The sequence below is a fragment of the Hyla sarda genome, chromosome 9 (assembly GCF_029499605.1).
Source record: "Hyla sarda isolate aHylSar1 chromosome 9, aHylSar1.hap1, whole genome shotgun sequence".
NCBI lineage: Eukaryota > Metazoa > Chordata > Amphibia > Anura > Hylidae > Hyla > Hyla sarda.
In genome coordinates, this window is record NC_079197.1 from 76,798,766 (window position 1) to 76,817,972 (window position 19,207).

At 42.8% G+C, this 19,207-nt stretch overlaps 2 protein-coding genes across 2 annotated transcripts; both read left to right on the forward strand.

Annotated features, from left to right (window-relative positions):
* The first annotated feature begins 7,876 nt into the window (after positions 1 to 7,876).
* LOC130291901 (uncharacterized) lies at positions 7,877 to 9,908 on the forward strand. The gene is made up of 2 exons (XM_056541334.1): positions 7,877 to 7,943; positions 8,125 to 9,908. Exon 2 carries the CDS (start codon positions 8,460 to 8,462, stop codon positions 9,906 to 9,908), a length of 1,449 nt encoding a protein of 482 aa, XP_056397309.1. The 5' UTR covers positions 7,877 to 7,943; positions 8,125 to 8,459.
* A 2,490-nt stretch (positions 9,909 to 12,398) lies between these two features.
* LOC130292041 (uncharacterized) lies at positions 12,399 to 14,032 on the forward strand. Its single transcript, XM_056541476.1, has 2 exons — positions 12,399 to 13,835; positions 14,017 to 14,032. The coding sequence occupies exon 1, from the start codon at positions 12,486 to 12,488 to the stop codon at positions 13,581 to 13,583; it is 1,098 nt and encodes a 365-aa protein (XP_056397451.1). The 5' UTR covers positions 12,399 to 12,485; the 3' UTR covers positions 13,584 to 13,835; positions 14,017 to 14,032.
* The last annotated feature ends 5,175 nt before the right edge of the window (positions 14,033 to 19,207 follow it).

Genomic DNA, 19,207 nt, shown 5'->3' on the forward strand with positions numbered 1-19,207 from the left:
GGGGCATGCAGAGTAGATTCCTCCACAATAACAGTGACTTCAGGGTCTTCAATAGGTTGTATAGGTGAAATTGTCAATTCGGATAAAAGCGTGGCAGGTAGTAGTTCGTGTCTAGCTCTACAACTTTCTTGAAACTCAGGTACACTGTTAAGAGTTGCTGATCCAGTTGGTCCTATATTTTTTTTCGGAGTCGAAAATATTACACTGGCACCTTGCAATGGCTCCGAAGGCAGGTTTCCAAATACCAAGCTTTGTCTTGATTTTTTTTTTCTCAAGATTTTTTTTTTAACCAGTCTTCTGCATTGTATTTTTATAGAGAAAGTTGTAGGTTTTACTTGTATACACTGATTTCCGGTTCCCCAATTCCTGTCAAATATAGTTGCTGCTTCCTTTTTCGTTATCTCTGAGGCTTGTGGCTCCGTTTCAGTTGGGTTAACATGAGGTACAATATTTCGGCAGGTTGGGCACATTTCCCCTGGCTTTAAACCATTGGTTGAAGCTACGTCTTCATCCAATCTTTTCCTCTTTTGAGGATTCAGGATTTCAGCCTTAACTGCCTCGGCAGCTTGAACTTGTATATCCCGTGTAGGGAAAATACTAGGAACGGCAAAGGGGGTGAGCCTCTGTTTTCCTGTATTTGGATTAAAGGTATAGTCAGTAGTTTTAAAATGGGCTGAGCAGAGCCGATAATTGTTCATTTTAGAGAGATGAATGTGGTCAACCAGTTCATCAATTTTGGGAAACTCTTGATCTGTAGCCAATAGCCATGCCATGATACGATCCCTCTCTCTTGGGAAGGAATGCATGATGATATTATGGTCGCCTTTTACGCTCCTTGACTTGCAACCGTTGACAATGCAGCCCGGCATTTTCTAAAGAAGAAAATGGAATAATGGATTTTAAAATAAATACTAAATATGTCTATATAAAAATATTAAAATTACATTATGTTTCTATTTTCTAGGAGAACATTTGAAAAATAATATTTATTGAAAAAGCACCATTCAAATAATAAATACAAGATTAATATGTTAGTTCACTAGTACAGTAATGTAACTCCTTCCAAAATTTTACAAAGCTTTCTAAATAATTTTAATTTTTTTACTTGGCCTGTACTTATTACTGTTTATCCAAAATATGGTTACTCTGGTTGTTGCAAAACTTCATTGGCTGTCATGTATGTGTACCCTCTGTATGTCTGAGATTGCTGGGAGTTTTACTTTTGCAACAGCTTGTGGCACACTGATTGTGAAACACTGCTTTAGTGTGTCCTGTTTTAACTCAAATATTTTTACAAGATGAACACAAATCTTTTCAAATTATTATCGTTTGAGTTGAATCATGGCTTGTGTTTCTTTTGAGCCTTTGTGATAGTGCGGGAGCATTACATAATTGAACTGAGGCATAAGATAGTATCCACTATAATCTAAGAATGGTGCAGAATCACGTGGAATAAAATAGTGTCCATTAGTGGAAGATGTTCCCTATTGTGAATAGAGGCTAAAAAAATCTTTATAAATTATAGAGTAGTGTCATGTACTAAATGAAGATTGTAATTAACTATAAAACCCTTAAATACAGTAGAATATCCGAGAGCCTTTTAGTAATCTACTAAAACCACCACCCCATATGATTTTAACCACTGTGCCATATTATTTCACCTTGATCCGCCACTATGTCTACTACTAATTTTCACCCTACTATTTCATTGCCCCTTTATTACCTCTGTGTGGCATGAAGAGGAAATACATTTATGTATCTAAAGGTTGTTGGGTTGCCCAAAGCAAACAATCATATAGCTTTTTTGATGAAAGAAGCGATCTGAACGGTTGGGACACTCTTCAGCTTCACATCAGGACAAGTTGTTCTAAAATCACCCACACTATATTTATGTATTACAGAACTTTATGTAAAATTTTTATGCAAACCTGAAAAGCGGCTCTGATAAGTAGTAGACAATAAAGCAAAAGAAAAGAGCTGTTGATGAGTCTTCTGAAAAAAATCAAAAAAGGATAATGTCACATTGACACACAGAACTAAACATCATTTTATTACTTAGATTTTTGATCTATGTTGCCCAGCTTTTAAAAAATGTAACACATAGACACCATAGGTGAACTAAGCCTAAATAGACAAAATTTATAACACAACAAATGACAACTTATCACAAGTTAACCCTACTAATCGCTTTTGAAAATGGGGATGTGGCTTCCATAAATGTGTGTAGCCTAGGACTGCACACACCAATACCAAAATATTATACACATAGTAGTACACGCAATTACGAAGCCATTACCGTCTCACTTGAGAACTGAGAGCACGCTCCACTGATCACAACATCACCACTGTCCAGCCAAATCGTGGCATTGGTCCCTGAACCTAGTCCAATAACACCACCATCTGCATTTTCCAGCAAGAGGCACATACTGGCAAACCTTCATTCCGCTTGAAACTTGGTTAATATTGTAACAGCACTGCAAGGGTAAAAGAGTTCCACAGCGGAGGACTCAAGTAAAGCAGTGCGCCCCTGAATGACTCAGTACTCACCCCCACCCCACTAAATATCACTCATACAGCAGGGCTGTGACGACAGGGTATATTGGGCAGAAAATAGAGGGACTCCAGCACAGCTACTAAACTCATTTTTACGTTTTATTTCGACTACATTGGCACAGTGACGTCCGTGCCAGCTACATGTAATGCTAAGACATTGATTATAACAAAAAAAAATGTTTATGTACATTTAGTTTATATTACATGATACAATTATGTATGTATTATTAAATGCCAACCTGTATAGCTGTTCTGTAGAGTAGTCGACAATAAACACAAATAAGATAGCTGTAGATGAGTCTTCTGAAAAATGAAAAGGAAAATGTCACATTGACATACAGACCAATACATCATTTTCCTAATTATGGTTTTGATCTATGTATCACAACTTGTTCCAAATTGAATGCATAGACACCTTATGGTGAACATTAGAGATGAGTGAACTTACAGTAAATTCGATTCGTCACAAACTTCTCGGCTCGGCAGTTGATGACTTTTCCTGCGTAAATTAGTTCAGCCTTCAGGTGCTCCGGTGGGCTGGAAAAGGTGGATACAGTCCTAGGAAAGAGTCTCCTAGGACTGTATCCACCTTTTCCAGACCACTGGAGCACCTGAAAGCTGAACTAATTTATGCAGGAAAAGACATCAACTGCCGAGCCGAGAAGTTCGTGACGAATCGAATTTACTGTAAGTTCGCTCATCTCTAGTGAACATATGTTAAAGCATAAATATTGACACAATTGACGCCACAACAGATGACCACTTATTATAAGTAGTGTAGCATCTGGTGTCCATTTTTTCAAGACAGTGGACAGGGCAACGCATAAAGATGTGTTACCCTGTCAGGTGCCCTCTCAGATGTCCAACCATCCTGCCTCAAAATTGATGTCCTGCAAAGTTTCCCTCTGGCGTGATTTGCGGGTAAAATCATGCAAGAACTGATACCAATCTTTTCTTTTTGACAGTTCACATTCATCAAGAATCTAAATTTAACCTCCTGAGCGGTATTCCCGAGCGTGACTCGGGGTTAATTTTCCCTGCCAGAATCGGTAACCCCGAGTCACGCTCGGGGTAGAATTACAGAGTTCCCGGCCGGGCTGCACGATATATCGCAAAAGCAATGCGATATAGCGATGCGGCCCCCCGGGAAAACTTGCGATTATCTGCTCTGGTTGGCTCGCGTTGCGGGGGCCGGCCAGAGCAGGTAAAGAAAAATACTAAAAGTCAGTGTTTCCCTTCCAGGGGGCCTCCAGCTGTTGCAAAACTACAACTCTCAGCATGCTCGAACAGCCAAAGGCTGTCCGGGCATGCTGGGAGTAGTAGTTTCACAACAGCTGGAGGTACCCTGTCAGAAAAACACTGAGCTAAATGTAAAAGGAAAAAGTAGTAAAATAAAAAAAACTTTTGCTCACCTAGTCCCGGTCCCTGAAGATGTCGTTCCCCTCCGTGCGCTCTGGTCCCTGCTCTATTCATCTTACAGGACCTTTCACTTTTCAGCCAATCACAGGCCGCAGTGGTGTAAAGCCTGTGATTGGCTGAAGGGGAAAGGGCTTGTTCTGCAGCAAATACACTAGGTTTGAAAACTGCCCGGCAAACCCAGTGTATCCTGCTGCAGAACAAGGTGACAAGGGGGGGATAGGAAGAATGTGACAAAGGGGGGAATGTGACAGAGGGGGGGATGTGACAAGGGGGGGGGGATGTGACATGAAGGGGGGGGGAAATGTGACAGGGGGAATGTGACAAGGGGGGGGAATGTGACAAGAGGGGGGAATGTGACAGGGGAGGGGGAATGTGACATGAAGGGGGGGATGTGACAAGGGGGGATTTGACAGGGGGAGGGGAATGTAACATGAAGGGGGAGAATGTGACAAGGGGGGGGGAATGTGACAAGGGGGGGAATGTGACAGGGGGGTAATGTGACAGGGGGGAATGTGACAAGGGGGGGAATGTGACAAGGGGGAGAATGTGACAAGGGGGGAAGAATGTGACAAGGGGGGAAGAATGTGACAAGGAGGGGGGAGAATGTGACGGGGGGGGATGTGACAAGGGAGAGGGGGAATGTGACAAGGGAGGGGGAATGTTATGGGGGAGATGTGAAATGGGCGGGGGGAAGATGTGAGATTCAGTGCAAAAAATTGTACCGCTTTTGGTACAAATTTCCAGAAAGAATCATACCGCCAGGGAGGTTAATGCCAGATGGGTGATGCTTATGACAGGGTAACACAACTTTCTGCTTTCACCTGTCCGTTGGCAAGAAACAATGGACGCATGAGTCAATACAATTTATGCCAAGTTTTCATAAGTTATTCAATCAGTTGTGTCAATATTTAGGGTGAGACCACCTATGCAGGATACCTGATATATGTGAACCACACCATATAGCGCCACCTCTACCCTGTTAATATGTATTTTGAATACCATGTTACACAATTAAATTATTATGTTTTATTTTCAGATTCATTAATTGTGAGGAATACAATTTTGCATTCTGTTGCCTATGTAGCTGGCTCTCCTTTATTTTGGTATAAAAACAATAAAATGGAGGGGAGTGCTTATTTCTCTAAAATTTTATAATTTTTTTTAATTAATTTATATTATACGGTTTAGTAATGGAACCAATCGTATAGATGTAGTCCATTACAAACGCAGGGATTAGCGTTTGTGCCAAAAAATAAATAACCAGGAAGCGGTAACCTCCAATTATTACCAAGTTCACAACCTAAAACGAGGTACCGGGAAGAGCCGGTACCAACAGGCCCAGAGCGTCCAAAATGGTGAACCTGGGCCTAGTTGTTAACAGGCTGGTGTTTTTTAGTCTGGGGAGGGCCAGTAACAATGGTCCTCGTCCACTCTGGTAATGTCAGGCTCTTGCTGTTTGTTTGCTATCTGTCAGAGACTGAAAAAATGGTGACATACACGTTGTTTGTCAAAAATAATTACCAAGATGGGAAAAAAAAAAAAACGTGTGCAGTTCACCATATTTTCATTCTCAGCCAGATACCAACCAAACAGCAACAGCCTGACGTTACCAGGGTGGGTGAGGACCATTGTTACTGGCCCTCCCCAGCCTAAATAATGCCAGCCTGTTACCACCTAGGCCCAGGAGCGCCATTTTTGATTCTCCAGCCCTGTTGGTACCGGCTCTTCCTAGCACCCTTGTGGCGGTGGGTACCAGGGTAATAATGGGGGGGGGGGATAGCGCTAGCTGGTTTTGGCGCTAAAGCTAAGCCCTGACTTAGTAATGGATTCTGTCTACAAGACAGTTTCCACTACTAAGCATTATAATGTAAATTTATTACACAAAAATAAAAAATTACAACACGTTTTATAAAAATTTTATTGAAAGAAGCACTACCACACAAGCTGTCAAAATATTTTTTTGAATTTACAACAAAATAAACGTAGTCCATCAGACAGAGTTGTAGCCCTTCACACGTATCTGAAATAAAAACTAAAAAAAAAGTTACTACATGCATGGCACTCACCCCTGTGGAGAACGTTTTTTTTAATGTGGATGCTCCAACTTTTGATAAAAAACAACCCCCATTTCCTGTGTGGGAATGATGGGAGTTGTAATTTAAAAAACATGTTGAGCCTAAAGATTTGCAACAGCAGAAGGCAACCTGTTCCTAAAATACAACCCTTATCATGGGAGTTGTTGTTTAGAAACAGTTATTCATGTGTCTACTAAAATTACTGATGATGAATATAATGAAGTATATGTTTATTGGTCTCAAGAATGTTTTTATCATGTCAGTAAGCAATACATACACACACTCATATATATATATATATATATATATATATATATATATATATCTATGGATATATATATATATATATACCGTATTTATCGGGGTATAACACGCACCCTCATTTTACCAAGGATATTCGGGTAAAAAAAATTTTTTTACCCAAATATCCATGGTAAAATGAGGTGCATGTGTGCGCGTGTATACCCCGATATACCCCCAGGAAAGGCAGGGGGAGAGAGGCCGTCGCTGCCCGCTTCTCTCCCCCTGCCTTTCCTGGGGTCTAGAGCGCTGCTGTCGGCCCTTCTCACCCCCTGGCCGATAGCCAGGGGGAGAGAAGCGGCGCCGACAGCCAGGGGGAGAGAAGGGGCAGCGGCACCCATTGCCGGCGCCGCTGCCCCGTTGCCTCCCCCCCATCCCCGGTGGCATAATTACCTGAGTCGGGTCCGCGCTGCTCCAGGCCTCCGGCGTGCGTCCCCTGCGTCGTTGCTATGCTCGGCGCGGCGCACTGACGTCATGCGCCGCGCAGTTCAGCGCATAGCAACGACGCCGGGGACGCACGCCGGAGGCCTGGAGCAGCGCGGACCCGACTCAGGTAATTATGCCACCGGGGATGGGGGGAGGCAACGGGGCAGCGGCGCCGGCAATGGGTGCCGCTGCCCCTTCTCTCCCCCTGGCTATCTGCGCCACTTCTCTCCCCCTGGCTATCGGCGCCGGCACCGATAGTCAGGGGGACAGAACGGGCAGCGGCGCCGATAGCCAGGGGGTGAGAAGGGCCGACAGCAGCGCTCTAGACCCCAGGGAAGGCAGGGGGAGAGAAGCGGGCAGCGACGGCCTCTCTCCCCCTGCCTTTCCTGGGGCGGTATCGGCGTATAACACGCACACAGACTTTAGGCTAAAAATGTTAGCCTAAAAAGTGCGTGTTATACGCCGATAAATACGGTATATATATATGGATATATATATATATATATATGGGTATATATATATGGGTGTGTATATATATGGATATATATAAGGATATATATATAAGGATATATATATATATATATATATATGGGTTTATATATGTATATGGGTATATATATATATATATATATATTTTTTTTTTTTTATATATGGGTATATATATATATATATATATATATATATATATGGGTGTATAAATATATATATATATGTATATATATGGGTATATATTATATATATATATATATATATATATATATATATATATATATACCCACACATACATATCCATATATACTCACACATACATACCCATACATACCACACATACCCATACACACCCACACATACATACCCATACACACCCACACATACATACCCACCCATATATATATATATATATATATACATATATACCCATACACCTATACATATATACCCATACATATTGTGCTGCCATCGCAATGTATTTTACATGCTTGGCACTCAGCAGGGTCTGTTCCTTTAAGACCCTCCATTTTCTTGAAGCCTAGAGGCGGGCCTTCTCTCTAAAGCATAGGGCTAGATCCGGCATGTCTCATTCATTCCAGCTCCAGCCACCACAGTGACCAGATCCACAGGACTTCTTAAAGCTAATACAGACTGCAAATCTGATAAATACCAAAGCCTGTGAGTACGGAATTGTTAGTTAGCCTGTGTAGAGAGATGCTATGCATTTGTAGATAGATAATGTGTTTTCAGTGTGTAGTAAGTGAGCACATGTTAGACCCTATCTATGTATTAGCTATGCATAATGTATGGCACTTGAATAGCCATGCTTACATTTGTCTTTCATATGTTTGTTTTACAGTTTTACCGCACTTTCATTATATCTCAGTAAAGATTACATCAGTTAAGCAAACCAGCGTGTCTTTCCTTGAGATTCGGTATAAACTTGATGTGAAGCTGTGTCCACGAGACAGCGGAGACATTATAGTAAAAAGGCTTTTAAAACGTTATCAGAAGCAGTTAATCAGCTTTGAATCGTCCGCAGCAGTAAAAAAGACTCATAAATCCTGTGCCCTGCAGTCTGTGTCGGAGTAAGGGCGCGAAGCACTAGAAAGTGAAACTAATTCTCTCACGTGCTATAACACCGCTGTGCTGTGTCCAGTCATCATCATTATCTACGCTGCCAGCTAAATCAAGATGCAGAACCCAGAGAACAGCACTCTGACAGTTAACCCTCAATGCTCCTATAAAGAGGAAGACACCTTGCCAAGAAGTAGATCTAGGTGCACAACATTGTCTAGAGCATCCAGTCAAACAAATCTAACTTCGGTTAGCGCCGATGCATCAAGATTTAAACGCCATAGTTCTAGACACTCAAGCACCACCAGCCTGTCATCCGCTAGCGCCATAGCAACTAAGGCAAGAGCAAAAGCAGAGGCAGCTTGTGCAATGGCTTCCTATGCAAAGCAGGAAGCTGAATTGATGAAAGAACAAACAAAAAGTGAATCTGAAGCACTTAGAAGAGAAGCTGAATTGATGAAAGAACAAGCAAAAAGTGAATCTGAAGCACTTAGAAGAAAAGCTGAAGCACTTAGAAGAAAAGCTGAAGTGCAAGCATCTTTACACTTACTGCAACAGCAGAAAAACGCTGCAGCAGCCTTAGCCGAGGCAGAAGTTCTCACAAGGGCTGCTGAAGCTCAGTTCGCTGACATAGAAACCCAGATGTCACCCCTCAGCGCAAGCCAACGTACCCGTGAGTACATACAGTCACAAGCAACCATGTACACTGACCAGCAGTTCAATGACACACCAAGGCCATCATTGACTCCACCAGCAATAAGCAACTTTGATACTATGCAACACTGCAAGACTGAATCAGAACCTCAGGGTAGGAAGTCAAGTGGTCGCATGCTCAGAGACCAATCTGCCAACCTGACAAGAGTGCAAACGGATGCTGATGTACTCCCTCCTCAAGCAAATACAAGTCTGGATTATAGCAGAAAGACTTACAATAGAGGAGAACAAAGCAGACTTAGTCAAGTACCTCATCAGCCTTACCAGCCGCAGCCATACCCTGAGTTTACACCCAGGAAGTATTCACCAGATGCAGCAAGAGCTACAGAGGTAGCAAGATTCCTGATGCGCCGTGAGATAGTGAGCGCTGGTCTCATGAAATTCGACGACCGTCCAGAAAACTACTTGGCCTGGAAGTCATCTTTCCTAAGCGGTACCCAAGACTTAGATCTGACAGACAGAGAAAAGCTTGATCTGCTCGTCAAATGGCTAGGACCAGAGTCCACTGAGCAAGCCCAAAGAATCAGATCAGTACATGTTCATGACGCAGCAGCAGGACTTGCAATGGTGTGGAGGAGACTAGAACACTGCTATGGGTCACCTGAAGTGATTGAAGATGCTCTTCTGAAGAGGATAGAAAACTATCCAAGAATGACAAAGAAAGACAATCAAAAGCTGAGAGGGTTTGGGGACCTACTCTTAGAAATAGAAGCCGCTAAGTCTAGTGGATATCTGCCAGGTCTCTCATACTTAGATACAGCACGTGGAGTTGATCCCATAATCGAGAAACTTCCTTTCAACTTGCAGGAAAGGTGGGTCACTCAAGCATCAAGATACAAGAAAGAACATTGAGTCGCATTTCCATCATTTGCCTTCCTTGCTGAATTCATAGTAGACCAAGCTGAAACACGCAATGATCCAAGCTTTGCTTTCCTGAACAAGAGAACTGCAAGCTCCCCAAAGGTAGAGCAAAAACATCCAACGCCTTACAAAGAACGCAGAGCAACAGTTTCTGTACGGAAGACAGAAGTCTCACCTGAGTCTGCAGTCAATCAGGAAGACAACACAAGTAAGAAAGTTGAGGAGCCAGACAAAATATGTCTCATCCACAACAAGCCTCATCCACTAAGAAAATGTCGCAGTTTCAGAAGTAAGACGTTAGAAGAGCGCAAAGCTTACCTTAAAGACAATCACATTTGTTTCAGATGTTGCGCTTCAATTCAGCATCTTGCAAAAGACTGTACAAAAACAATAAAATGCACAGAGTGCAACAGTGACAAACACCTGTCAGCACTGCACCCAGGACCATCACCATGGAAACAAGAAGTTCCAGCAACTCAAGAAGATCATGGTGGGGAGCAAGGCGAGAGTACAACGCCAGCAGTAACCTCAAAGTGTACTGAGATCTGTACAGAGCAGGGCCGCCCCAGATCATGTTCCAAGATATGCTTAGTCAAGGTGTATCCTGCAGGCTTTAGAGAAAAAGCAATCAAGATGTACACAGTCTTGGATGAACAGAGTAACAGATCTCTGGCAAAAACAGAGTTCTTTGACCTCTTCGGTGACAAAGGAAGTCCAACTCCATACACCCTGAAGACTTGTTCTGGAGTTATAGAGACAACAGGGAGAAGAGCAAACAACTACATCATTGAGTCATTAGATGGAAAGACAAAGGTGACTCTTCCTACCCTCATAGAATGTGATGAGATACCAGACGACAGGTCAGAGATCCCCACACCTGAAGTTGCTCGTCATCACCCCCATCTGGTGCGAATAGCAGACCAGATACCAGCACTAGATCCAGATGCTGCAATCATCCTTCTACTTGGGAGAGATATCCTCAAAGTGCACAAAGTCAGAGAACAGTACAATGGGCCACACAATGCACCATTTGGACAACGCCTTGATCTCGGATGGGTCATCGTTGGAGAAGTATGTCTAGACGGACTCCACAAACCAGAAAAGGTAAATGTCTACAGAACACATCTGTTACAGAATGGTCGTACATCTTGTCTTTGCCCATGTACCAACAGTCTACACATTAAAGAGAGACTTGTAAACCCAACACATCATCCGAGTATCCAGAGGTGCATGGAAGACTTCGCCTCAACTGGAGATACAGATGAACTGGGCTGTAAGGTGTTTGAAAGAACACGAGATGACGACAAGCTAGCACCCTCGGTGGAAGATACTCTCTTCCTTGAGATCATGGACAGAGAAGTCTTCAGAGACAAATCAGGCTGCTGGGTAGCCCCTCTACCCTTCCGGTCACCACGCCATCGCCTTCCTGACAACAAGGTACAAGCAGAGAAACGCTTCACCTCGTTGCAGCACATGCTACAAAGAAAGCCAAATATGAAGAAACACTTCCAAGCCTTCATGCAGAAGATCTTTGATAACGATCAAGCTGAAAGGGCACCACCACTACAAGAGAACCAAGAACACTGGTACTTACCAATATTTGGGGTGTACCATCCTCAGAAACCAGGCCAGAAACGCGTAGTATTTGACTCTAGTGCGAAGCACAAAGGCATCTCACTAAATGATGTCCTTCTCAGCGGACCTGACCTGAACAATACACTCCTTGGAGTACTCATCAGGTTCAGAAAAGAACTCATAGCAGTGACAGCAGACGTACAACAGATGTTCTACTGTTTCCTTGTTCGTGAAGATCACAGAGACTACTTAAGGTTCCTGTGGTATACAGACAACGACTTTAACAAAGAAATCACAGAGTACAGGATGAAGGTACATGTGTTTGGAAACAGCCCTTCTCCAGCTGTAGCTATCTACAACCTGAGACGAGCAGCACAGCAAGGTGAAAGACATGGTCAAGAAGCCACACAGTTCGTCATGAAGAACTTCTACGTAAATGATGGACTTGCTTCTTTCTCCAGCAACGAAGAAGCTATCAACGTCCTGAAAAGTACAAGAGAAATGTTGGCAGAATCCAACATAAGACTGAACAAGGTAGCTTCCAACAGCAACAGAGTCATGGAAGCATTTCCAATGGAAGACCGTGCTAAAGACCTCAAAGACTTGGATCTAGGAACAGAATCACCACCCTTGCAAAGAAGTCTTGGGATTAGTTGGGACCTGAAGACTGACAGTTTCACCTTCAGGGTCTCCAGAGAAGAGAAGCCATTCACAAAAAGAGGTGTCCTATCTACAGTCAACAGTCTTTACGACCCCCTGGGGTTCGTAGCACCCATCATCATGCAAGGTAAAGCTCTTTTGAGACAGATCACTACTGAGCAAGAACAAAGTGACTGGGACGTACCTCTACCTGAAGAGAAGAAAATGCAGAGGAAGTTGTGGAAAGACTCATTGTTAGAGCTTGAACAACTCAACATCCCTAGACCATACGTATCTGTTTCCTTGTCTGCTACAAAGAGAAGAGAAATATGCATATTCTCTGACGCCTCCACTATGGCTATCGCATATGTCGCCTACCTTAGGGTAATAGACACTGAGGGACAAAGTCATGTCGGGTTCCTCATGGGAAAATCTAAGCTGGCTCCCAGACCGGCTCACACTGTCCCACGTCTAGAACTTTGTGCTGCTGTCTTAGCTGTAGAGATGGCAGACATGATTACAACAGAACTGGACATCGAGATCCATGCAATGAACTTTTATACAGACAGCAAGATTGTGTTAGGATATATTCACAATGCTTCAAGAAGATTTTATACATACGTGGCCAACAGAGTGACACGTATCAGAAAGTCTACAAGTCCAGAACAGTGGCATCACATCAGCACAGACAAGAACCCAGCTGATCATGGGACAAGACTGGTGCCAGCCGCTGCGCTCAAGCAAACTAACTGGTTTGTAGGTCCATCCTTTCTTCGTAAACCAGAAACCAAAGAAACTACTCAGGTAGAGACCTTTGAACTCATAGAACCAGATCAAGACAAAGAGGTAAGACCTCAAGTGACAGTTTGTAGGACTATAGTTACAAGAGACAGTCTGGGCACTCATAGATTTGAAAGGTTTTCCAGCTGGAAGTCGCTGACCCGTGCAATCGGAAAACTTATCTGTCTAGCCAGATCCTCCTGCAGAGCTACCAATACTGATCAGCGTAGCAACGACCACCTTGAACAAGCCAAGGTCACGATCATCAGATGCGTCCAACAGGAAGTCTTTAAAGAAGAAATCCAAGGCCTTCTGAAAAAGGAAGAGATTTCTCAACACAATTCACTCAAGGACTTGTACGCCAAGCAATGGAAACAAGTTCAAAGTCTTGCGGACATTTTCTGGAAGAGGTGGAGACAGGAATACCTGGTGATCTTCCAGCCATGCAAGAAATGGCAAGATGACAAACCCAATTTACAAGTTGGAGACGTTGTCTTACTGAAAGACTCTCAGGCCCACAGGAACGAGTGGCCTATTGGACTCATTGTGGGGACTGATCCTAGTAGTGATGCTAGAGTTAGAAAGGTTGAAGTTAGGATTGTTAGACAGGGCATTCCCAAAGTGTATGCAAGGCCAATTTCTGAAGTAGTTTTACTTCTGTCCAAGGGTTAGTGGCATAACAAAAAAGTATGCCAGGTGGGGAGTGTGCTGCCTTCGCAATGTATTTTACATGCTTGGCACTCAGCAGGGTCTGTTCCTTTAAGACCCTCCATTTTCTTGAAGCCTAGAGGCGGGCCTTCTCTCTAAAGCATAGGGCTAGATCCGGCATGTCTCATTCATTCCAGCTCCAGCCACCACAGTGACCAGATCCACAGGACTTCTTAAAGCTAATACAGACTGCAAATCTGATAAATACCAAAGCCTGTGAGTACGGAATTGTTAGTTAGCCTGTGTAGAGAGATGCTAGGCATTTGTAGATAGATAATGTGTTTTCAGTGTGTAGTAAGTGAGCACATGTTAGACCCTATCTATGTATTAGCTAAGCATAATGTAAGGCACTTGAATAGCCATGCTTACATTTGTCTTTCATATGTTTGTTTTACAGTTTTACCGCACTTTCATTATATCTCAGTAAAGATTACATCAGTTAAGCAAACCAGCGTGTCTTTCCTTGAGATTCGGTATAAACTTGATGTGAAGCTGTGTCCACGAGACAGCGGAGACATTATACATATACTGTATACCCATACATATATACCCATATATACATTCACCCTTACATATACTGTATACCCATACACATATATACCCATACCCACATATATACCCATACCCACATATATACCCATACATATATACCTATATACCCATACACCTATACATATATACCCATACATATACTGTATACCCATACATGTATACCCATACATATACTGTATACCCATACATAATTACACCCATATATATATATATATATATATATATATATATATATACACCCACACATACATACCCACCCATATATATATATATATATATATATACATATATACCCATACATATATACCCATACATACCTACACACATATATACCCATACCCACACACATATATACCCATACCCACACACATATATACCCATACCCACATATATACCCATACCCACATATATACCCATACCCACATATATACCCATACATATATACCCATACATATATACATATTTACCTATATACCCATACACCTATACATATATACCCATACATATACTGTATACCCATACATGTATACCCATACATATACTGTATACCTATACATGTATACCCATACATATACTGTATACTAGAGGTGCACCGAAATGGAAATTTCAGAACCGAAACGAAACCGGAAAAAAAAAAATGTCCGGCCGAAACCGATACCGAAACCGAAAATGACTTCTCCCCGTCTTCTGGTAGAATGCAGCACTCCGCTCATTAGATTAGATTCCCCCACATTAGATTGCCAGCTCCCCCACATTAGGTCAGGAGTTCCCCCACATTAATAGGCAGCTCCCCCACAATAGTAGGCAGCTCCCCCACAATAGTAGGTAGCTCCCCAACAATAGTAGGCAGCTCCCCCACATTAGGTCAGCATTTCCCCCACAATAGTAGGCAGCTCCCCCACATTAGGTCAGCATTTCCCCCACAATAGTAGGCAGGTTCCCCACAATAGCAGGCAGTTTCCCCACAATATTAGGCAGCTCCCCCAACAATATTAGGCAGCTCCCCCCACATTTGTAGGCAGCTCCCCCCCACATTAGGTAAGCAGTTCCCCCACAATAGTAGGCAGGTTCCCCACAATAGTAGGCAGTTCCCCCACAATATTAGGCAGCTCCCCACAACAATATTAGGCAGCTCCCCCCACATTTGTAGGCAGCTCCCCCCACATTTGTAGGCAGCTCCCCCCCCCAATATTAGGCAGCTCCCCCCCCCCAACAATATTAGGCAGCTCCCCCCAACAATATTAGAAAGCCCCCCCCCCAACAATATTAGGCAGCTCCCCCCATAATATTAGGCAGCTCCCCCCCACAATATTAGGCAGCTCCCCCCCCCCACATTTGTAGGCAGCTCCCCCCCAACAATATTAGGCAGCTCCCTCCAACAATATTAGGCAGCTCCCCCCACATTTGTAGGCAGCTCCCCCCCAACAATATTAGGCAGCTCCCCCCACATTTGTAGGCAGCTGCCCCCCAACAATAGTAGGCAGGTTCCCCACAATATTAGGCAGCTCCCCCTCCATTTGTAGGCAGCTCCCCCCCACATTAGGTCAGCAGTCCCCCCACAATAGTAGGCAGGTTCCCCACAATAGTAGGCAGTTCCCCCACAATATTAGGCAGCTCCCCCCAACAATATTAGGCAGCTCCCCCCACATTTGTAGGCAGCCCCCCCCCCCCCACATTAGGTCAGCAGTTCCCCCACAATAGTAGGCAGGTTCCCCACAATAGTAGGCAGTTCCCCCACAATATTAGGCAGCTCCCCACAACAATATTAGGCAGCTCCCCCCACATTTGTAGGCAGCTCCCCCCACATTTGTAGGCAGCTCCCCCCCCAACAATATTAGGCAGCTCCCCCCCAACAATATTAGGCAGCTCCCCCCCAACAATATTAGACAGCCCCCCCCCCAACAATATTAGGCAGCTCCCCCCACAATATTAGGCAGCTCCCCCCCACAATATTAGGCAGCTCCCCCCCACATTTGTAGGCAGCTCCCCCCAACAATATTAGGCAGCTCCCCCCAACAATATTAGGCAGCTCCCCCCACATTTGTAGGCAGCTCCCCCCCAACAATATTAGGCAGCTCCCCCCACATTTGTAGGCAGCTGCCCCCCAACAATAGTAGGCAGGTTCCCCACAATAGTAGGCAGCTGCCCCCCCACAATATTAGGCAGCTCCCCCCACATTTGTAGGCAGCTCCCCCCCACATTTGTAGGCAGCTCCCCCCCACATTAGGTCAGCAGTTCCCCCACAATAGTAGGCAGCTTCCACCCACTCCACAGACATACAGCTTCCAGCCATATACAGTGTATGGCTGGAGGCTGTATGTCTGTACTGCTGCCCCCACAGTGATCCGGTCACCGCTCCTCCGGCCCGGGGCCACATCTACTGCTATGGCCTATGGACCATAGCAGTAGGTGCCGGGACCGGAGGAGCGGTGACCGGAACACTGAAGAAGATGACGCGGTCACTTACCAGGCCCCGGCCAGCGCGCATTATCCTGCGACGATCCTGCGGTCCTCCTGCTTCTCTTTGGTTGTACGCACGGGACGTCAGTGACGTCCCGTGCGTACGACCATAGAGGCGGAGAAGCGAGGGACCGAAGGAGGATCGCAGGAGGACGCCGGGGAATGGTGAGTGACCGGCGGACATCCTTATATGCCGAAAAGATTTGCCGGTCCGGGCATGCTGGGAGTTGTAGTTTCACAACAGCTGGAGGCCCCCTGGTTTTTAGTATACAGTATTAGGTTTTATATGCGCTGGCCGTCCCCCACCTGCAGCCACACACGGGAGCCGGCCCGGGCACATAAAAAGAAGTATTCCTATCCCGGAGAGCGCGCCCTCCCCCCCCCCAGATGTTGCGCACCGCCCACGAGTGCCTGTTTGCAACTTGTGCTGTGGGCGGGCAGGGGAGGTGGGTCATTATCGGCACATTTTTTGTTGTTTCGGCATTTCCCCGAAACAGCTATTTTCGGCCGATATGTATCGGCCGCCGATATACTGCATCCCTACTGTATACCCATACATAATTACACCCATACATATATATATGTATATATATATATATATATATATATATATATATATATATATATACACACCCATACATAAACCCATACCCATACACATATATACCCATACACCTATACATATATACCCATACATATACTGTATTCCCATACATAATTACACCCATAAATACATATATACACCCATACATACATATATACACATATACACATATACCCATACACATATACACCCATACACCTATACATATATACCCATACACCTATACATATACACCCATACACATATACACCCATACACATATACACCCATACACATATACATACACACCCATACACATATACATATACACCCATACCCATACCCATATACATATACACCCATACACATATACACATACACCCATACACATATACACCCATACACATTTACATATATACCCATACACCTATACATATATACCCATACATATACTGAATACCCATACATATATACCCATACATACCTACACCCGTACATATACTGTATACCCATACATAATTACACCCATACATATTAATATATATATATATATATATATATATATATATATACACACACACACCCATACATACATATATAAACCCATACACATATACATATACACCCATACACATATACATATACACCCATACACATATACATATACACCCATACATATACACCCATACACATATACGTATACACCCATACATGTATACATATACACCCATACACCTATACATATATACCCATACATATACTGTATACCCATACATATATACCCATACATACCTACACCCATACATATACTGTATACCCATACATAATTACACCCATACATATTTATATATATATATATATATATATATATATACACCCATACATACATATATACACCCATACACATATACACCCATACACATATACATATATACCCATACACATATATACCCATACATATATACCCATACACATATACATATATACCCATACACATATATACCCATATACATATACACCCATACATATACATATATACCCATACACATATACCCATACACATATACATATATACCCATGCATATATACCCATACATCTATACATATATACCATACATATACTGTATACCCATACATATACTGTATACCCATACATTATATATATATATATATATATATATATATATATATATATATATATATATATATAAATATGTATGGGTGTAATTATGTATGGGTATACAGTATATGTATTGGTATACAGTATGTATGGGTATATATGTATGGGTATACAGTATATGTATGGGTATATATGTTTAGGTGTATGGGTATATATGTATGGGTATATATGCATGGGTATATATGTATATGTGTATGGGTATATATGTATATGTGTATGGGTATATATGTATATGTGTATGGGTGTATGTGTGTATGTAAATGTGTATGGGTGTATATGTAAATGTGTATGGGTATATATGTATATGTGTATGGGTATATATGTGTATGGGTATATATGTGTATATATGTGTATGGGTATATATGTGTATGGGTATATGTATGGGTATATATGTATCGGTATATATGTGTATGGGTATATATTTATATGTGTATGGGTGTATATATGTATGGGTGTATACATGTATGTATACATACATGTATGTATACACCCATACACATATACACCCATACATATATACACCCATACACATATACACCCATACACACCCATACACATATACACCCATACACATACACATATACATATACACCCATACACATACACACCCATGCACATATACACCCATACACATATACACCCATACACCTATACATATACACCCATACACCTATAAATATACACCCATACACCTATACATATATACCCATACATATACTGCATACCCATACATACCTACACCCATACATATACTGTATACCCATACATAATTACACCCATACATATTAATATATATATATATATATATATATA

Coding starts and splice junctions, on each gene's coding strand:
- LOC130291901 (XM_056541334.1), top strand. CDS start 8,460: ATGCAGAACCCAGAGAACAGCACTCTGACAGTTAACCCTCAATGCTCC.
- LOC130292041 (XM_056541476.1), top strand. CDS start 12,486: ATGGCTATCGCATATGTCGCCTACCTTAGGGTAATAGACACTGAGGGA.